This window comes from Chlamydotis macqueenii, chromosome 4, assembly GCF_036417535.1.
Source record: "Chlamydotis macqueenii isolate bChlMac1 chromosome 4, bChlMac1.mat, whole genome shotgun sequence".
Lineage (NCBI taxonomy): Eukaryota > Metazoa > Chordata > Aves > Otidiformes > Otididae > Chlamydotis > Chlamydotis macqueenii.
The window spans coordinates 51,467,039-51,485,935 of record NC_141559.1 but is presented as its reverse complement, the minus strand read 5'-3'; the positions used below and the strand labels follow the sequence as shown (position 1 = coordinate 51,485,935).

Here is an 18,897-nt window from a genome sequence, read left to right as displayed (position 1 = left end):
CCTGTTGACAGGTCTTGATACCACAGCATGTGGCTGAAAATAATTGCTCGCTTGTTGACACATCTGGAGAGGATGGTGCATTCTTGCCTTGCATTCAGTTCTTTGGTGTTTTTAGGAAACTTTTGGCAAGAACTTTTCTACAGAAGCATGTCAAGATTGTGAACAAAATGATGCAGACAATGGGAGTAGTATGTCTACATCTTCAAATTTTGAACCCTTTGCCACTGATGACCTTGGTAAGAGTGATGTGATTTGCAGTGTTTAGTTTTGCTCCCACCCTCCTAAAATAAAATGCCTTCAGTTGTGTATGCTTAAATAGTATAATATATTTGATTTTTAGTGTGTTTTACATGTTTTGTAAAACAAGAGTGAGAGAGAAATCATGCACTCGTGAAAAACTTTGTTGATCAAAGTGTGTAGTAAAATATTATTACTCAACTACAGTTCTATGTAGATTTCAAAACTTATGGCTTTGAATTAATTTTTATCATTGTTTACTTGTCCATCAGTTGAAAACTTTAGATTAAAAGGTGTTTTTATTCTAAATATAGGCAACACAGTGATTCACTTAGATCAAGCTTTGGCTAGGATGAGGGAATATGAGCGTATGAAAATTGAAGCTGAAAGTACCCTTGACTCTGAGGGCTGCTCTAGTAATTTTCAGGGTGCTTCTGCTGCTAAATTAGAAGGTATGCACATATATACATATTTTGCTTAGTTTTAGAAAATAATTATTCTAAATATCAAGAGTCGTTTAATTGACTGACTTACTTTCCTCTTACTTTATGTTGAAAACAGCAGAGTTTCAAAGGATCTTTACATACTTAAGTAAATATGATTTATTTTTACAAAAGGAAAATGTTTTTGAAATTAGTATCTATTTAAGAGTAATGTTGAATGACTTAAATGTGCTTTTGTTTTCAATTGAGGTCCAAGTATCAGTGAATGTCTTCCTGTGCCACAGTCAAGTGAAGTTTCTGCTGTTCCATGTCCTCGTATAGATACTCAGCAGCTTGACCGGCAGATTAAAGCAATTATGAAAGAGGTCATTCCTTTTCTGAAGGTAAGAACTCTTTTCAATAATATGTGAATTAGGAGAATAGGAGAAGGACCTATATAGTTGTATAGAGTAGCATTCTTTAAAATGGATAACTTGCATTTTAGCAACAGCTGCAAATAAATATGTGTTAAGTTTCAGACCTTGCTGAGGATGAAGTAAAGATTAAATAATCTAACAGAAAGATTTCGTGGAATTTTTAATAGGAGGGAGAAATGGTAAGGTTTCTAGATTGCATAGGGCTGGTGGACTTTTTCAAGAAAAAGAGATTTCTTTGGAGCTGATCAAATCGAATAGAAACATTTGAGAATGTACTTCTGAAATTTCTGCTGCCTTTTAGCAAAGACAACTGAGACAATTTTGATTAAAACTGTTAACTTATGATGTAACTTGACATGTTTTTGAAGAATACCTCTGTGAGTCTTGGCATTATTTTCTCCTGTTTACAACTATCTTTAAAGTTGTTGAGAGCTTGTAAACTTCTGTGAATGTAGAGGTAAAATGTACTACTTTAAAGAAGGAGAAATAACCGCAGTTCATTTTTTGCAAGACTTAAGAGCAGAGAAGATTGAGTTGTAAGATGCTGAAGTCATTTCCCTGTTCCCTGTTACAGTATGCACAGTATATAAGCTTAGATTTGTTTAATAAGGTACCTGGTTGATAGTAGTTTTAAAAACTGTGTATACTGTTGACATGCCACAGTCTCAGTGCCTGAAGACTTTTGTTTTGTTTGCAATTTTAAGGAAGCTTAAAACAGTAGATATCTTGACATAAGCTTTAATACACTTGAGTACACAGCCATAATATATGAAGATTCTTAGTTTGTCCAGATGTTAAAAGGTGTCATGCATTGGAAATGTGAGATAAAGCTTTGTGTGTCATGGCCAATCAGTCATTAATGAAATATGATATCTGCTGTAACTGTGTTCCAGTTAGTTTGTTTTGTGAGATGGGTTAGGACCTGTTTGGGGAGTGCTGTTCCTTCAGTGGACAGGTGACTTTTTTTCTAGATGAATTTCAGTATTTGAGTTGATTGCTAGTTTGGTTGTTTGTTTTTAACTGGTAGCTAAGCTTATTCTGTGATACTTGTTTAGGAACACATGGATGAAGTATGCTCTTCTCAGTTACTGACATCAGTAAGACGTATGGTCTTGACTCTTACACAACAAAATGATGAAAGTAAAGAATTTGTGAAGTTCTTTCATAAGCAGCTTGGCAGCATACTTCAGGTTAGTAGCTTTTCGGTGTTGTTTTGCAACATTATTGCAACTTGGATAATGAGCAACAGCTAAACCAGCTTCCCTGAAGTTATGTTTTACAACTGCGGTAGCATACCTGCTGTTCTCCTTCAGCTTTGATAAAGCAGTGTTGCATTACCATGTTTCCTAAAATTAAAGCTTTACCATGCACAGAACTTCTTTTCCATCATTGCCAGATAGTGAGGGGTGTATCTCCTGCCTGTAAACTGTCTTCAAGGAGAGTTCTGGTGATGCTTGTTGTAGACATATTCTGTAAAGTCCTGAAAATCATTAGGCTGCTCTTCTCTCTTCTTGGTGGTTTTTTTTTTGGTTGTTGTTTTTTTTTTTTTTTCTCTACAAGAGTTTAAATTAATAACTTGATAAGTTCTGTGTTATGTGACTAGAGATTCTACTTAAAATCCATTTAAGATGCTGAGCTGTATTTTTGTAAAAAGTGTGAGCTATTACATACCTAACTAATTTTGAGTTGTTAGCGATATGACAAATACCTAGTCTTTGAAGTTTGAAAGCCTGTTTCGAAAACTGAAGAATTATTTCTCTTCACAGGATTCCCTGGCAAAATTTGCTGGCAGAAAATTAAAAGACTGTGGGGAGGATCTTCTTGTGGAGATCTCTGAAGTGCTATTTAATGAATTAGCCTTTTTTAAACTCATGCAAGACTTGGACAACAACAGTATATCTGTAAAGCAGAGATGTAAAAGAAAAATAGAAACTACCGAAGTGATTCAGTCTTGTGCTAAAGAGGTTTGTTTATTATATTTTTGAAACATGTAGGTTTTCTGAGTTTCCTAAATACCTATATTTCCTAAACTATTTTGATTAGCTTAGTTTGTATGTTGTATATGTGACTTTTTTGCAAATTAGGGCTGTGTAGTCACAGTGTTGCTTGTGTAAAGGCGTGAACTAGTTCTCCTCAGTAAGGGAGATGTATTGTAGATAAGTGTCTGTTACAGATATCTAATTGTGTAGACTCTGTTAGTAATTCATAGGAAATGTATTTTAATGGGTATATGTGCACATAGGAAGGAATATAGTATAAACATCTGAAGCCATTGATGAGTTGTTGTGGTTTAACCCCAGTAGGCAGCTAGGCACCACACAGCCACTTGCTCACTCCCCACCAGTGGGATGAGGGAGAGAATTGCAAGGGTAAAAGTGAGAAAACGTTGAGATAAAGACCATTGAACAGGTAAAGCAAAAGCTGTGTGCACACAAAGCAAAACAAGGAATTAATTCACTACTTCCCACTGGCAGGAAGATGTTTAATCATCTCCAGGAAAGCAGGGTTCCATCATGTGTAACAGTTACGTGGGAAGACCATAACTCCAAACGTGGCCTACTTCCTCCTTCTTCCCCCAGCTTTATGTGCTGAGCATGAGGTCGTGTTATGGGATATCCTTTTGGTTGGTTGGGGTCAGCTGTTGCAACTGTGTCCCCTCCCAGCTTCTGGTGCACCCCCAGCCTACTCGCTGGGGTGGTGTGAGAAGCAAAAAAGTCGGTGTTTACACTTGACTCAGTGTAAGCACTGTGTTAACAAAAACATTCCTGTATTATCAACACTGTTTACAGCACCAATCCAAAACATAGCCCATACTAGATACTATGAAGAAAATTAATTCTATCCCAGCTAAATATTTTGACATATGGGTGTCCCAGTTCATCATCTCTTCACTTATGCCTACAGCCTTCCTTGCAGTAGCTTAGTTAAGCACCATCTTTACCCAACTTGAATAGTTCTATGAAGTCATCAAATAGTTGGCTTGTTGGCATATGTAGAAAGTATCACTTTCTAGACTTGGAGTGTAAAATGTATATAAACTTTTCAGAAATAGAATCATAGAATAGTTTGGGTTGGAAGGGACCTGTAAAGGTCATCTAGTCCAACTCCCCCTGCAAGGAACAGGGACATCTTCAACCAGATCAGGTTGCTCAGAGCCCCGTCCAACCTGGCCTTGAATGTTTCCAGGGATGGGGCATCCACCACCTCTCTGGGCAACCTGTTCCAGTGTTTCACTCAGGTATTTGAGACTGTAGTACATATTCTGCTCTAACAAAGCAAGTTTGGGTGGTTTTTTCACACCATTTGCATTATTAAACATGTTGCATCTCTACTTTTAATTTATTATTGCAGTTTTTAGGAACATAGCTGCTCTTAGTTCTATGAACTGTTTACAAAACAAACACTAAAACAGTTCATTTTCATATACTTAAATTGGTTGGGTATCTACCTCAATATTTCTTCTTGTATAGCTTTGTCATTATTTCAGTGTCCTTTCAGCTGTCTCTTAGAAACACAAATACCAAAGCAAGGCCTTAATTCATTTTTATTTTAAAATGTCAACAGAAGATATCCTGGGAATCTGTCATAAACTATAAAGTCCTGTAAATAGTTCTAAGTCTATCACCAGCTGTATTTCAAGATAGTTCAACTTAAATATACCAGTAATATGGCCAGCATGAGAGAGACTGCAGAGTGCCTTGTAAAGAGACCAGAGAAACATTCTGAATCCAGAAGGTTTTGGACATGACTTCCTATTTGTCTGAAGTTGCTCATTGGGTCTTTGTTACTTAAAGGATTGGTTTATACACTGCTGTGAGAATGCATGGAGCTAACTTAGATCTGGCATTTCTTCTCTTTTCCTGGAAGACAAAGAATTAGGGTTAAGGTCAATATTTGCCTTGTTGGTGTGGCAGCATTTCAGATTCAACAGAGACAGAGATGAGCCAGAACTGGTAGGTCCTGGTTGCTTTGTACAGGCTCACACAAGTATCTAGATCTTCTCACAGTTTTCAACTCAGGAAGCCTAATGCAGACACATCTGATCTTGCTGGATTTTGTGGCTGTCTTGAGCCAGTAAGCTAACTGGTTTTAGATTCCACACTGAAAAACACAGCACTCTGTTTTCACCAGAGCTGGTATATCTAATTCTAGGTGTTAAATATGATTCAGCTACAAATTAGAGAATTAGCCCATCTAAACCTAATTGTTTACAAAAAAAAACTGCACTAGCCCTTGTTATTTAATGTCTTGCAACTCTAAAATATTGAAGACAACTGTGTAAAATCTCTCATAGTATAGAAGTCCCTGAGGCTTACTGCCCTTTTGAGATAGCAGCTCTTGGTAAGAGCGGCGTTTCAGCCAGACTTTCACGAAGCCCTAGTTTGGTTCAGTGTTTCAAAATCGCTTCAGTTCAGAATTGAAGACAGTTTGTGTTTCTTCTAGGCAAAAAAAGGTCTCCAGGTGGATGTTTGTTCATCTGCTGAAGATGTCGATGAGGACAAAGTATGTTTATGCTTCTCAACTGTCTTTATTCCTCAGATAATTTCACGGATCACTTAGTCTTACTGTTTTCTGTCATATAAATCCAGAATCTGTATACCGCCCATTTCCTAGTGTTTGTAAATTTATTAAATATCATGGGGTTTATCTCCTTTTTGTTACTTTTGGTGGTTTACTTTATCTAAGTAACAAAGTAACTTATAATTTCCCTTTTTAATTTGAGTTGATAGTCTGGGAAATGAGTACCAAAAAATCTGCTTTCCTGAGTAAGTCTGGTATTATATGCATTCAGTAAAGATCACTTGGATATCAGTTCTTTGGATGCTCTTGTTTTTATTCCTATTTCTACTGCAGAGCTGTTACCAGCATAAATACTGTTTGATGCATTTCTTATAAAACATTATGTTACTAACTTTCAAAAAGTACATTCAGATCAACAAATATATTATTAAAGATGCTTTTATGTTTATTGTTGGTGACCTTTATATAGAATGAGCTTTGCTTTAGGATGACAGTTTGAAAGTCTAAAAGAGCAAAGTTTGTTGAATGCTGTGAACTGAAATTGAATAGTCTGTGATACATGCTGAGCAGCCTTAGGGTAAGATATTGCTTTTCCTTTTAGTGTTAATTTTCTGTAATTTAAAGAAAAAATAGAAGACCTGTTTGGAAGGTGTTTATGGTGGGGTTTTGTCTGGGGGCTGATGCCTGTATTCTCAGCTTAGAGCATTGAGAATGTAGTCATTCATTGAAGAATTAAATAACAAGGAAAGTTTAACTATTTTTAGCAATTAACTTTTTTTTTAATGGTATGGAATAAGTTGTTTTCATCTTAAGGAGAAGGCAGATATTCTGATTTGGGACACATGGTACTTGAGGTCCTCAGAGTCAAAGTCTGTGTGTGAGTATTAAATGTTAGTGCCCAAAATTTCTCCCTTTTCTCTAAGTTTTTAAAAAAACTTGTAAAATAATTGTATTTTGGGAGAGGAGTTATATATAAAAGTTTTGTATTTTCTGCTGGAATCTTCAGCTTTTTCCAACCAAGGGAAAGATATAGGTAATGTACTAAGTAGAATGTTGAATGCTTTCCTAAACGGGCATAGACGTGTGTGTCGGCATATACGAGCATAGAGTGAGTACTTTACTCTAGGCTTTAGAGCTTCTGTCACAAATGCTTTGGAAGTAAAAGCAGGAAGTTGTATATCACTTGTTATGGTTGCTGTAGTGTAGAAGAGTCCTTTCAAGATTTGGAGCCAAACTCAGGGCTTTACTTTGGGTTCATACAGGCTGAGCAGAATTTTCTCACTCAAGGTATTTAGTAAATCATTCAGCAGAGGAACTGCTGAGTAGCTATTGATAAAGAAATGAGAAGCTGCAGTTAGGAATATTCCTAATTTTTACTAGAGATTGTTTAGGAGGAACAGGAAAGTCACTAGGAGGTAATAATGCAGATCTGTCTGTCATCGTCTTCATAATGACAAATCTAATATAAAAGAAATTTTTTTTTAAAGCTAGGATGCTGATCAGCGTGAACCCTTTCAGATAATGAGATACTCAGTTACGAAGTCCTTCATGTCTTAACAATGCATAATCTCTTATAGATGCTCTGTTTCAGGAGTAGCTTTACAGTATTCATTTCAAGGCCTTAAGGACTACTTAAACATTCATTTTTAGTCTGTAGATTTTTTTTATTTTTAAGAAGCAAAGGTGTCTCCCTGATGCAGAAACCGTAACTTAATCTTACATAAACATGAAATTGCACAGTATTCCTTGTTTTTTCTAGGATAAGGATGAGACTGAAACTGTTAAACAAGTACAGGACTCAGAAATGTATGATGGTAATGGAGTTCCTAGAAGTATTAGGTCTGATGCATCTGATCAAGAGGAAGATGAGGAAAGTGAAAGCAGTCCAGTGGCAATAAGTGAGTGATTTTTTTTTTTTTTTTTTTAATACAGCTCATTCTTCAGTGCTTTCACTGTACTTTTGACCAACTAATTTTACAACAGGACTTGCATGAGGTACTGCTCTGTAACACCTTCTCTCACAGATTTCCTAGTCAGGTCTTTTCCAGTTCAAGTTTTCCAGTATTGTATTTACTAGTACTGTGTCAAGAGTTAAACATTCCAATTACAGGAGCTTTTTCTCTTTGTAATCAGTAGATCTGTAAAAACACGTTAGAATCAGATTCATTGTTTGTTACATATCCTGTCTCAGCTAGACTTGAAGTTTCTCAACATTTAACATGAATGATGTGAAAGCTGCTGAAATTCTATGCAGTTTTTCACTTAAATGATGATTTAAAAAAAAATATGCTTCTACTTAAGCTAGCGTATTTTTTTAATACATTTTTTTTTGTCCTATTTGTTATCTTACACCAACTAGTCATGGCTTGGTTTCCCCTGTATTTATGTTCTTCACACCAGCTTGTTTAATAACTTAGGTATTTCACACCAACACACTGGTGGTTGCTTGTAATATAGTTTATGTGGAGCATATGGATCTTTGAAAGTTAAGTCGTCACTGTATCTTAATTTCAAATAATGTTATGAAATAAGAGTTATAACTGATCATTGCAGTAAATTTCCAAAAGGGATTTGGATTTTGCAACCTGAGTCTTACTCTGTCAATATGTAAATCAAATATGAAGGTTGTTTTACATTGATTTGCCTTCAGGTTTATCAAAAGCAGAAACCCAAGCTCTGACTAACTATGGCAGTGGAGAAGATGAGAATGAAGATGAAGAAATAGAATTTGAGGAAGGACCTGTTGATGTGCAAACATCACTACAAGCTAGCAGTGAAACAGCAACTGAAAACGAACAGGTATCGCCGAAATTGTAAATGCAGAACAACCTAAGCCAGTGCACAGCTTTTCAGTACATGTTTGTAGGTACAGTGCAACAAGTTTTTCTTGTTAAACTTTTTTCATACTAATGAACACAGAAGAATGATACCAGAAATTACAGCAGCTATTGCTTTCATGTATACAAAATGTAGCATTTCCCACCTGAATTTATTATTGGTATAGCTGATGCCAGAATGGATGAATGGACACAGACAAAACTTAATGTTTAAAACTACTGTCAGAGAGAGAGAAATATTAAGCTGCAGTAGAAAAGATGAACTTTCAAAAAAGCATAACGTTTTAAACTGTTAACTGTTTCTTCCTCTGTGCTGACATCAAGTTCTAATTAGGCTTTCCTTTGCAGGAGCCATTGACTCTTGTATTCTAGCATGTCTTTGATTTATGTTTCCTTGTTATCATACAATAATTTATTTCTAGAACAATGTGAAATGTTATTGGCTGCTGGTGTCACTTCACTGTTGGTTTCCTTAAAAACATTTGGAATGTGTGACCTGGTTCTGGAAACTTGTCAGTTCTTTACGTTTTGGTAAATAACATTGCCTTCTGTATTTTTTGAAACTCTGGTTTACTTAGCAGCTATTAACCTTAGGCAAGGATGTAATTGGAACATTTTACTTTAAAGGCTAAACTTTTCAGTGGAACCAGAGAGCTTACCTGGGAACTACTATAGGGAAAAGAAAATTAAATGTTCGGATAAAACACATATCAGTGTTAATAGTTTCTTAAATTGTTGTTGACTAGCTGATGAATAGAGAGTAGAACTTGCTGTTTTTATTTCAAACCAGTGAAAAGACAAAAACGTGGAGCAAATGTACAATGTGTTTCTAGTTAGCAAGGAAGAATAAATTAGCCAATAAACTATGAAGCTGTTTAGTAGAATTTCTTTTAATATTTTTTTTACCTTCCCTAATAGAATTCAAACCAAGAATTGAGTAAGACGAAAAGCAGTGAGATTTTGTCATCGGAACAAGAATCTGTTAACATTAAAGGTAAGCCTTATGTGCGGTAACTCAGAGATTAACACTTCTATATGATTTTGCATACTGTGAAAATTATCTTGGGTAGTGCCTGTGGTATATATAATGAGAGGAAGATGATAAAATTTGTGAGAGATTACTGGGCTGGTTTTCTCATGGAAGCATATCAGTTGACTAGATATATCTGTGTTGATATCGACACAGCAGACCTTTTAAAGAGGAAACCTGAAATAGGCTTACGTATATAGATGTGGTTTTGATGCTTGACAATAACATGAATTCCAGTTGATTGCTGCAGCGCTTGGGACATAAATGTAGCAGAGTTAATTTGTCTGTTATAGTATTTTGATGTTTAGATTTCTCTAGTACTTGCTTTTTCTGCTATTACCATTTACTAGCAATTGAAGTCACTTTATATTTTAAAGATTTGTTTCTGTGAGTAATGCTGTGTTGTAACTGATTAAGAACTGAGAAATAATTTTCTGTCAAAAGACAGAAACACTGTTAGATAGTATGAATGTTACTTCTGATCTTTGTTACCACCTTCTTTTCCTGTGTTTTTCTGTTGCAAATACTGGTTTTGTTCTTGGTCTTTTTTTTCGTAGACTAAAAGCAGTATTTGAGTAGATCCTGTGCTGCCACAAGAATATGGCAAAATGCTAAGGAATTTATTGTTCTGTATTTTATCTCCTTATACCTAGAATTAATATTTTACTGTAGGTCAATATGTTCTGGAAGGTTTTTTTAAAAAAACAAACAAACAAACAAACAAAAAAACCCAAACAGAACAAAACAAAAAAAAAACCTGTATCAAGTCAGAAATTTTTAAGTCAAATGCTGTCTTATGGTAGTTGCTGATATTTAAGTGTATGAGAGTACAAATAACTGAAGTTTTTTTTTTTTCTCTCGGCTTTGTGTCGATCTGAGAAACTATAATTCACTTTCATTGCTCATTTGTAGCTTTGGATCATAATCTGTTAAAAAAAAAATCTCATTTTTTTGTATGCTCAGAATCTTTTACTATCTCTACCTAGTTAAAATGTGGTTTTGTGATTTTAGGTGAACAAGATGTGGCTACAATTTTGCCACATTACCTCAATGTCATGGAGGATACACCACCTCTAACAGTCAATACCGCAGAATCCTTTCTAAAAGCCAGTATGAAAACAGAAGAAACAAGCTCATCTTTACCAGTAAATGAAACGCAAACTCTAGATACAACGTGTATAGGAAACAAATCTGCTGCAAGTTCTGAAAGCTCCATGGCTGGCAGCCCTGATACGGAGTCACCTGTGCTAGTGAATGAAGATGTATGTATATTTCAGTTAAGATACGTCCAAGAGAAATGAGAAGCTTTTTATTATTTCAGTGTTATTTCTAGTTTCCAGTCTTGTTCAATTTTCATCTGCAAATTTGATATGGGCATTGTTTTTGATGTACTTTATTATAATACAAAATCTAGTTTTGGAGTGAAAATAAAACAAAGTAGCACTATACTCTAAAATGTCACTATTTGTATTAACAGGAAGCTGGTTCTGGAAATGTAAGTCAAAAATCAGATGAAGATGACTTTGTGAAAGTTGAAGACTTGCCCCTTAAACTTGCAGTATATTCAGAGGTATTTTGCTATTGACTGTGGTGATGTTGTTTAGAAGTGCACACCCCAAATGTCTTAATTATCTAGACAACAATAAGAAATATCCAGAATTTTGAGTTTTGCTTTATCTATTACAAAGGCAGATTTAACGAAGAAAATGGCAACAGAGGCCCAAACCAACAGTTTGTCTGATGAACTACTGGAGGGAGGTGGAGCTCAAGATCAAGAATTAGTAGGAGATGCCCAAACTTTGAAAGAACCTGGTAAAGATTATTTATTAAGTCCTCTACACCTATTGGGAAAACACTCTGAAATGTCCTAGAATTTAAATATCTTGTTACAACTGATTGAAGTAAGCAGTTATTGTGGTGCTAAAATAATATCCTTTTTTGTTATCATGCACTTAAAAATTATGTATTGATGTGAAGGGATTTTGCCTTCCATGTCCCTTCTATATGCTTCTGTTTAGATTCTGTGGCTAATAAAGTCATAAAAATTAACATATTTAAAAGGCATGTTATAACTTAATGGTTTTGAAACTTATATAAAAGGCAATAGTGTTTTTGTTTCTTGTTACACAAGCTTGGGTTTAATAATATTGTATTTTCTCATTTCTATTACCTGATTTTATAATGCTCAATATAATTTGTTGACAGATTGCTCAGTGGTTTTGTAGTAGAAGAGTTCAAGACACTTTTCAGAATAGTAAAATATCTCTTCAGAGAAAATAAAATTATTTTTTATATGAAGCATACCATGAGGTAGAGAAAACTTTGTGTATGACAATAATAAAGATATTTCACTTTCATGAAACAGTATTTATGCAGCTACAAAAACTTCATGGTCATGCAGGTCAAAGAAACTTTTTAAATATAATGTTCATATTGTGACATAAGTTACGATATTAGAGGTTTCTGTTCTGTTGTTAGGCTTGTAGTTCTCCAGTGGAGAGTATGATAATGGCATATATAAATATGTGAACTGGGTAATCTGATGGTAGTAGCTTTTTGCTAGTTTAGCTAGTTCAAATTCCTCAAACAGTAGAAGATGATGAAAATGTTTGGGGTTTTTTTGTTGTTTTTTTGTTGTTTTTAATGCAGCTGCAGTGGCAGCATAGGATTTTTCTAGAATAGAAATTCCGTTCACTGCCCATCTCCATTCTGCTTGCCATAGCTATACTAGCAGAAGTCTGTTGTGTCACTTTGGTTCTGGCTAAGAATGCCATGCCACACAAAACTAATGGCTAGCAACTAAGCCAATTATTCATCTGTCTGTGGGGGGTTACTGAAGCTGTTCAAGTAAGCCATGGCTCAAAATGCTAGCGGAGAAAAAGTAAGGATGAAATATTTCATCAAGGTGGATACTTATAAGGAGCTGAAAAGTGGTCAAGAGCTGTGTTTGATGCCTTGTAGCTATTAGACAATAATGAGTATACTCTTATTTTACAGAAACTTTTGGAGCTCAAAATGCATGAGAATAACCTGAAGATATCTGCATTTATAAACTCTATGTATACAAATGCGTATGGAAGATCAGCACTAATTTCCCAGAATTCTGGAAGTGTATAAAACTGTAAAATTTCTGACATGCTGCCTCTTAGGATAGGTATGCTAACTTCTGCCTGTGGCAGTTTGAACAGCTGGAGCTGAATCCTCTTTATTCAGTTTTGCTGCACTATTCTTTTTCTGTCTTAATATTTTTTTATTCTTTGTTGTGACTTGTTTAGTCATTTTAAAATTGTTCAAAATAGTAGTTTTAAATAAACTTTGGACTTGTCTGTAAATTTGTCTTTTGAAAAATTTTCCTCTGGCTTATAAAATGGTATGAGTTTATTGTTGGAAGTTAACTGACTTTAAGTGTTGGCATGCTTGTAACAGTTTGTTACTCCTCTTTAGTGAAGCACTGCTAACTTCCCTGGGATGAGAAACTCTTCTCCCACTACATTTCGCCATCTTCTACAAATACAAGGGGTAGACATAGTACATACCTACCTATGTGTTGCCTTTATAGCCTCAGTATAGCTGGTCCGTTAAAAAGTTCCTGTTCATGACCTGTGGAATTCATTTCTATCAGCACATTTATCTGAGGTGAAGGGAATACACTGGTTAATATTTAACTGCAGAAACCATTTGTGTTTTTCTGCATTTCCTGTTTTGCACTATCAATGTGTAAAGTGAAAAACATGTCTGAAAATTTTAGTACCTTTTCACATGTAACACTTACTTAAAATTGCTGCAATTGAAAGCCTGTAGAATTTGTTCCTGAAGTATTTGACTTTGTGAAGAGTTTTCATGTAGAAAGGAAGAAATTTAGAAAATTAAAGTTGATGTTTAAAAAAAAAAAACAAAACAGTTAAAGTCAGCACCTAATGAAGTCTCATGGCAAAGGTGGAATTAGAATTGTAGAAAAGTAGATTAGAAAACTTGAACCAGAACAGAGATTTTCTTTACTTTTTCATGTCAAAGTTGCTAATAACAGTAAGTCATAAAATTGAGCTAAGAAATAGCTTATTCAGCACATCTGCTGCATTATAGAGACTTAAAGGCTTTTCTCAAAGTAGTTAAAAAGCAATGGTCATCTTCAAAGGAAGACAAGCCTGAATTTGAGGTTAGTGTAATAATATGGCTGTATGCTGTGGGAAACATTCTGGTGACAGTGAAGCTTCAATAAAATGAGTGTGATTCTACTGTGATTTTTTTTTTTTCCCCTAGTTGGAGTCTCTCCAGGTTTCATGAGTGAATTTTGAAAGGTCAGATTGGAGATGAGAGGTATGATTGTAAAGGCAAAATTATATTAAAAGGTTTAAAGACACTTCAGTTACTGTGCAGGCTTTCATACTGCATGCAGAAAACCTTCACAGTTTTGAGGACAGAGGAAATTAATTTTTAGAGGTTGGCCATTACAATGTAACTAAATAAAAGTTTCTAATTGCTAACCTGACATAAGAATTATTCAGTAGACCTAAAAGAGGACATTTTCATAAAGTAAAGTAGAACAAGAAGATTTGTGCATAGTGGAAACAAATATAGTTTATATTTTAAGTCATTAAACTCTAAGCTTGAGAAATAGCATGAGCACGCACCATTCCTGAATTATTGCCCTGGAAAGGTATTTATGAACAATGCAGTGGAATGGTGTTTCTTTAGTCATACTTTCTTCAGAGAATCACAGAATGCTTCAGCTTAGAACAAACTGTCTTATCCAAAGGCCCAAGCAGGATCACACAGAGCTGGTTGTCCAGGACACTTTTGATAATCTCCAACATGGGAGGCTCTACAACCTCTCTGAGCAGTCTGTGCCCATGCTCAGTCACCCTTACAGTAAAAAAAAAAAAAAGTGTTTCCTAATGTTCAGAGGGGAGCCTCTGTGTTTCAATTTGTACTCTTCGTGGCTGCTTTGATTATCTGTTGCTCAAGTAGTAGAATTGCTGAAGAAGTTAAGCTTTATCTTATATTCTGATGCCTGTCCTGCTCATCCATAGTTCAGTTCAAGCAGAATGTGTTTTTCAATGATGATAGAGAAGATCTTGCTTAAAATGGTCACAGGGGGGCTTGTGAACGAGATGTAAGAAGCAGAGTCTTCTGCTTGATGCATTGCTTGCTTTCCTACCACTCTGGACCAAAATAAATTTTGTGTTTTACTATCCACTATCCTTGCACCATTCATCACTTGAGAGACAGTTCTGTAGAGCAGTGAGTACAAAGAATTAAGATAACTTTCATCTTAAAAATAATTAAGCAGCCATAGGTGGTTCTCCTCTGTAACACAATGTAGTAACAGCTCTTCCTATAGAAGGAGGTTGCTATGTAAGATGTGCCTGTTTACTGTTGTATAGTGAATGACCCAACAAAACAGTGGAACACAGTGATATGGAGTAGAGTTTGACTCACTTTCATAAGCTACTTCTGGGAGGAAAGTAGGAGGGTTGATTTCTTACAATAGATCAGAACACTTATTTTACTCAGATCATTCTACCCATTGTAACCTGAAATGATTCATACTCCAAAACTAATTACAGCATTCACAAAGTCTAAGTATTAAGACAGTAGAACCTCCCTAGTAATTTTGGGTTGCTTTTGTTGGCAAGGCTAGTATTTTGAAGTGTAGTTACCTCCTACAGGATTACTGTCTTGCATAACAGCAGGGAATACTAAAAAAACTTAACGCTTCAGCAGTGAACTTTGAAGAACATAAGGTAAACTAATAAACCATCTTAATTCAAGAGAAGCCTTCACTCATTCTAGAGAAGTTTGCATATTCATACAGTAGTATTTATTCAAAGACAGACTGGAATACTTCTTGTCCTACTTTTATATAAGCTTCTCTCTCTTCATTTGTCATGAGAGAGACAAGCTCTGGATTTTCACTAATTTCACCATATGAACGAGGCTGACCAGCAACCATTAAGACAGGACCTTGTGTTTCCTGTTCCTCCTCTTGTTCAAAGTTGCTGCCTGCTACTTTCATTCCTGCTCTTCTTGAGTACTTGGCATCTTCTTCAGACTCGCTGGTATCACTGCCTGATGCAGGTAGTTTGCTTTTGACAGCAGGAGCCTGGTCTCTGCTAGATGATGGCTTGGATTCATGGATCAGAAGAGTCTTGATGATTTCATTATCAGTGACAGTTTCTTTAACACTTTCTTCATTTTTTTCAGAAGCATTTACTCCTAATATATGATGTTAAGTGTTAGAGTTATCTATACCATTACCACAGGTATCCTACATGAATGTTTTTTTTTTCTGCTCTGGATCTTTTTTACCCACACTTTAGAATTCTCTTGAAAATGCAGGCATTTCCAAGAGCTTCCCACTTCAAAGATTACCACTAATATTACTGCATGATTAGAGCCAAAAATTTGTGGACATGGTACCTGACCTCTGGCTTCAGGAATACCATCTAAATCAGTCTAAAGACTAGTTTTTAGAAAGCAAGATTTGATAGACACTAGTGCAGAACTGAAGCATTACTCTATATTGTAAACCAAGATCACTACATTTTCAATAGGAAAGCTGTTTTTAAATGCAGCGAGGCTGCTGAATTTAAATATTTGACAATGCTTAAAACTTACCAACACTGTTGTTGGTGGCTGTTGCTTCTCCTTCCACGGTGCTCTGTGACATCCAGACAGGTTGCTCTTTAGTTGTTTTTTCTCTTCTTTTCTTCTTGGGCTCAGAGTCTTGGACCTCAATAACTAAGTTTTGAGTGTACATATTGCCAAAAGAGGAACTTCTGTTGGCCCATTTTTCAGGTCGGCTGGAGGATTCCAACACACTTGAACCCACCTTCTGATCAAAGCTGAATGAAATGTCAACCATTTTGGACAGGTTACATTTGGGCAAGAACCCACCCCCAGTTCCCATTAAAAAGAAAACCGACAAAAAACATGTTTTGCCAGCAAGCTAGCTTTAGCAAGTGCTCTAATTAAAACAATTTCCGTTCCCCATTACCCCATCTCAGAGGCAAGTGAATCTAAACCATTGACTTTTGCATGGTTTCTTCAGTAGTGCATCTCTGGATGAAGCACACTGGTAGAGAAATGTTGCTTTCTCACAGAAAGGGCTATGAACATTAGCTGAAGGAGAAGTCTGGAAAATTAATTACTTAAGGTAGCAAAAATAAAACTATAAATGCAGAACAATAATTTAGAATGCTTTAGATATCACAGGCTTTAAGCAGCTGACAGTACTGAACAAAGCAGAATGGAGTAGAACATAGGCTGCAAGTTCAGTATTTCAAAGGTTTTACAACAGGAAAGTTATTGGGGGGGAGGTCATATTGATCAGAAATTCTAGAGTTATGTTTATACCTTTCTGATAATTCTGGTATTTCTGTTGGCTGAGGCTCCAGCAAGTCGTATGGCAGAACAGTATCTTCAGTCTCACGTAGTAGCACAAAGATAGGTTCAATCTGCTCATTAAATTTTGCTAGCAAAGTTCGAGCATCGCGCTTAGGAAGTGCTGAGGCATCTTCCTCTACTTCGGTGTTGCAGTAAGTGCAGCGGAAAGTCTCTGCAACATTATCCAAATCGGAAATTCTTGTGGTCATAGGATGCAAAAGATGAGCAGTACCTCGTTAATAAATCCACAGCCTGGACAATTACCCAAATGTTCTGAATTCACTAAACTTTATCCATTTGTTCATGTTAACTAGGGGAACTCAGATTATAAAGGTAAGCCAGATTTCTCTCTCTCTCTTTCTTTTTTTTTCTTTTGAGAAGGACTGGTATTCACATGCTTGCTATGCAAGTCGGAAATGTCTGTACTAGGGGGGGAAGTTAAGTTGGCTAGACAGGGAGTATCATCAAATATTAAGCTTTATTTTTTTTGTTCTCTGATCCTGTCTTTTTCTCAGTTCATAATCTAAGAAAAAAAAGAGACATTTGCAAGCGTAAATAGCATGTTTTAGTTGTTCAGAGCTCTGAAGTTCAAAAAGCATAATTCTGAATGAGTCAAAGCATATGCTACAAACCTATATTTATGTCTCAAGCAAAAAAAAAAAAAAAATAGAGCATATTGTATCACAGTATATCACCAGCCTCAATGTTTGCATTTCAGTGACTTGCCAAAGTGCCCTCCATTTAGAGCAAAGGGGTCATAACTAACAGTATGCTAACTTCACCATTGATATTTCAAGTTAATTACGTAAAGTTCATTCTCCCTGGCTCTGGCATCCTTTCCAGGTACCATGACCCAGATGTTAACACAGTAGCTGCGGTTAATGTGTTCCAATATGGTGCCATTTTAAGGCATTTTGAAAGATTACTCTCTAATTAGTTATTTTTACTTTAGAGAAGAGAAACTCGCAAGCTCTGATGCCGGTTCTGCGATGGATGTGTCACACTGCCCTAGGAGGAGCCTGACCTTCCCTGTTTCCAGCACAGGACTGACAGAACGCCTCTCCTCTGCTGCTGACTTGTAGTACGCTTATTACAGTAGGTGACTGCAAACTGCTTTATCCATCTTGTCCAACTCTGCCATCAGAAGAATTGATCACGCAAATGGATTAACTAACAAATTCAAAATGGAGCAAAATAAGTACTGTCATAAGTCATTTCTGTATGAGGAAGTGAGACTCACAAGATTTGGATAAGTAAGCTCAACCCAGCCTAAGTGTCTCGTTCATAGCAGAGACGAGGCCTGAAATCTGATTCCCAGCCTCAGCTCTTATATCAAAGATTATTCTTCCTCTTGCTTGGCCTGTTCTACAGAGCCAGCTTTTTCTCTTACCCTCACCTCCCAGCTTCTCCTGTTCCAGGCCCTTGTCCATCAGAAAACAGGAAGTATATCCTAACAAACATGATTTTATTGCAAAGTTCGCCCAGGAACCAATTCTGTGCTATCAATCAGAGTTATTCTTTAAGATAAGAGCAAACAAGCAATATGTAAGCAACACACCTGTAAATATGTCAAAGAGCTGATTGACTTCCAGGTCTGTGTAAGTGCTGGAGCAAGATGGACATTTAAAAGAAGACCTGGTAGTTGAATCCCGCTCATCCGCTTCTATCTTCCGGCGTACATGATCCAGTTTGTATTTCACCACATCCACCAGCACCTTGTAATTGATGTAATAGTAATTGTGCCTTGTGCTCTTCCCATTAGGCCCTGTTTCAACTCGCATACGCAGCTTCACCAACTTGTCTGCCTTGAGCGTGTTGAGGATAGTACGCAGTTGTTTACGTTCGTACTTGAGCAGCTGTAACAAGTCATCCTCTTTCACACAGGGGTAGCGGATCAGTATATCGAGGGCCAGGGAGTACTCTACTCCGTAGAAACCACGCACTATGTATTTGGCCAGGCGCTTTAGGGCTGCCGGGACCTCTGTGATAACGTTTTGCTCTTCCATCAGGACCTGAACCACCGTCAA

General features: G+C 36.2%; 2 protein-coding genes across 19 annotated transcripts in view; one reads left to right on the top strand and one right to left on the bottom strand.

The window, feature by feature from the left end:
- The window catches only part of PCM1 (pericentriolar material 1), a 43,472-nt gene extending 29,753 nt beyond the window's left edge, over positions 1-13,719 (top strand). For 14 of the 18 annotated variants that reach the window (XM_086746043.1, XM_086746042.1, XM_086746040.1 and 11 more), the window contains 13 exons: positions 116-236; positions 552-689; positions 930-1,063; positions 2,152-2,286; positions 2,863-3,060; positions 5,540-5,599; positions 7,377-7,515; positions 8,268-8,416; positions 9,373-9,448; positions 10,496-10,746; positions 10,962-11,054; positions 11,173-11,296; positions 12,482-13,719. In XM_086746043.1, coding sequence (XP_086602169.1) covers positions 116-236; positions 552-689; positions 930-1,063; positions 2,152-2,286; positions 2,863-3,060; positions 5,540-5,599; positions 7,377-7,515; positions 8,268-8,416; positions 9,373-9,448; positions 10,496-10,746; positions 10,962-11,054; positions 11,173-11,296; positions 12,482-12,507 — 1,644 coding nt within the window. In that variant the 3' untranslated portion in view covers positions 12,508-13,719. The remainder of the gene's footprint in view (positions 1-115; positions 237-551; positions 690-929; positions 1,064-2,151; positions 2,287-2,862; positions 3,061-5,539; positions 5,600-7,376; positions 7,516-8,267; positions 8,417-9,372; positions 9,449-10,495; positions 10,747-10,961; positions 11,055-11,172; positions 11,297-12,481) is intronic. The other 4 variants (XM_086746049.1, XM_086746045.1, XM_086746056.1 and 1 more) reach the window with 2 other exon arrangements.
- A 1,586-nt stretch (positions 13,720-15,305) lies between these two features.
- On the bottom strand, positions 15,306-18,897 carry LOC104482492 (general transcription factor IIE subunit 1). Its single transcript, XM_086747253.1, has 4 exons — positions 18,429-18,897; positions 16,841-17,042; positions 16,103-16,329; positions 15,306-15,700 (listed from the first exon to the last, which is right to left on the bottom strand). Exons 1-4 carry the CDS (start codon positions 18,874-18,876, stop codon positions 15,306-15,308), a joined length of 1,272 nt encoding a protein of 423 aa, XP_086603379.1. The 5' UTR covers positions 18,877-18,897.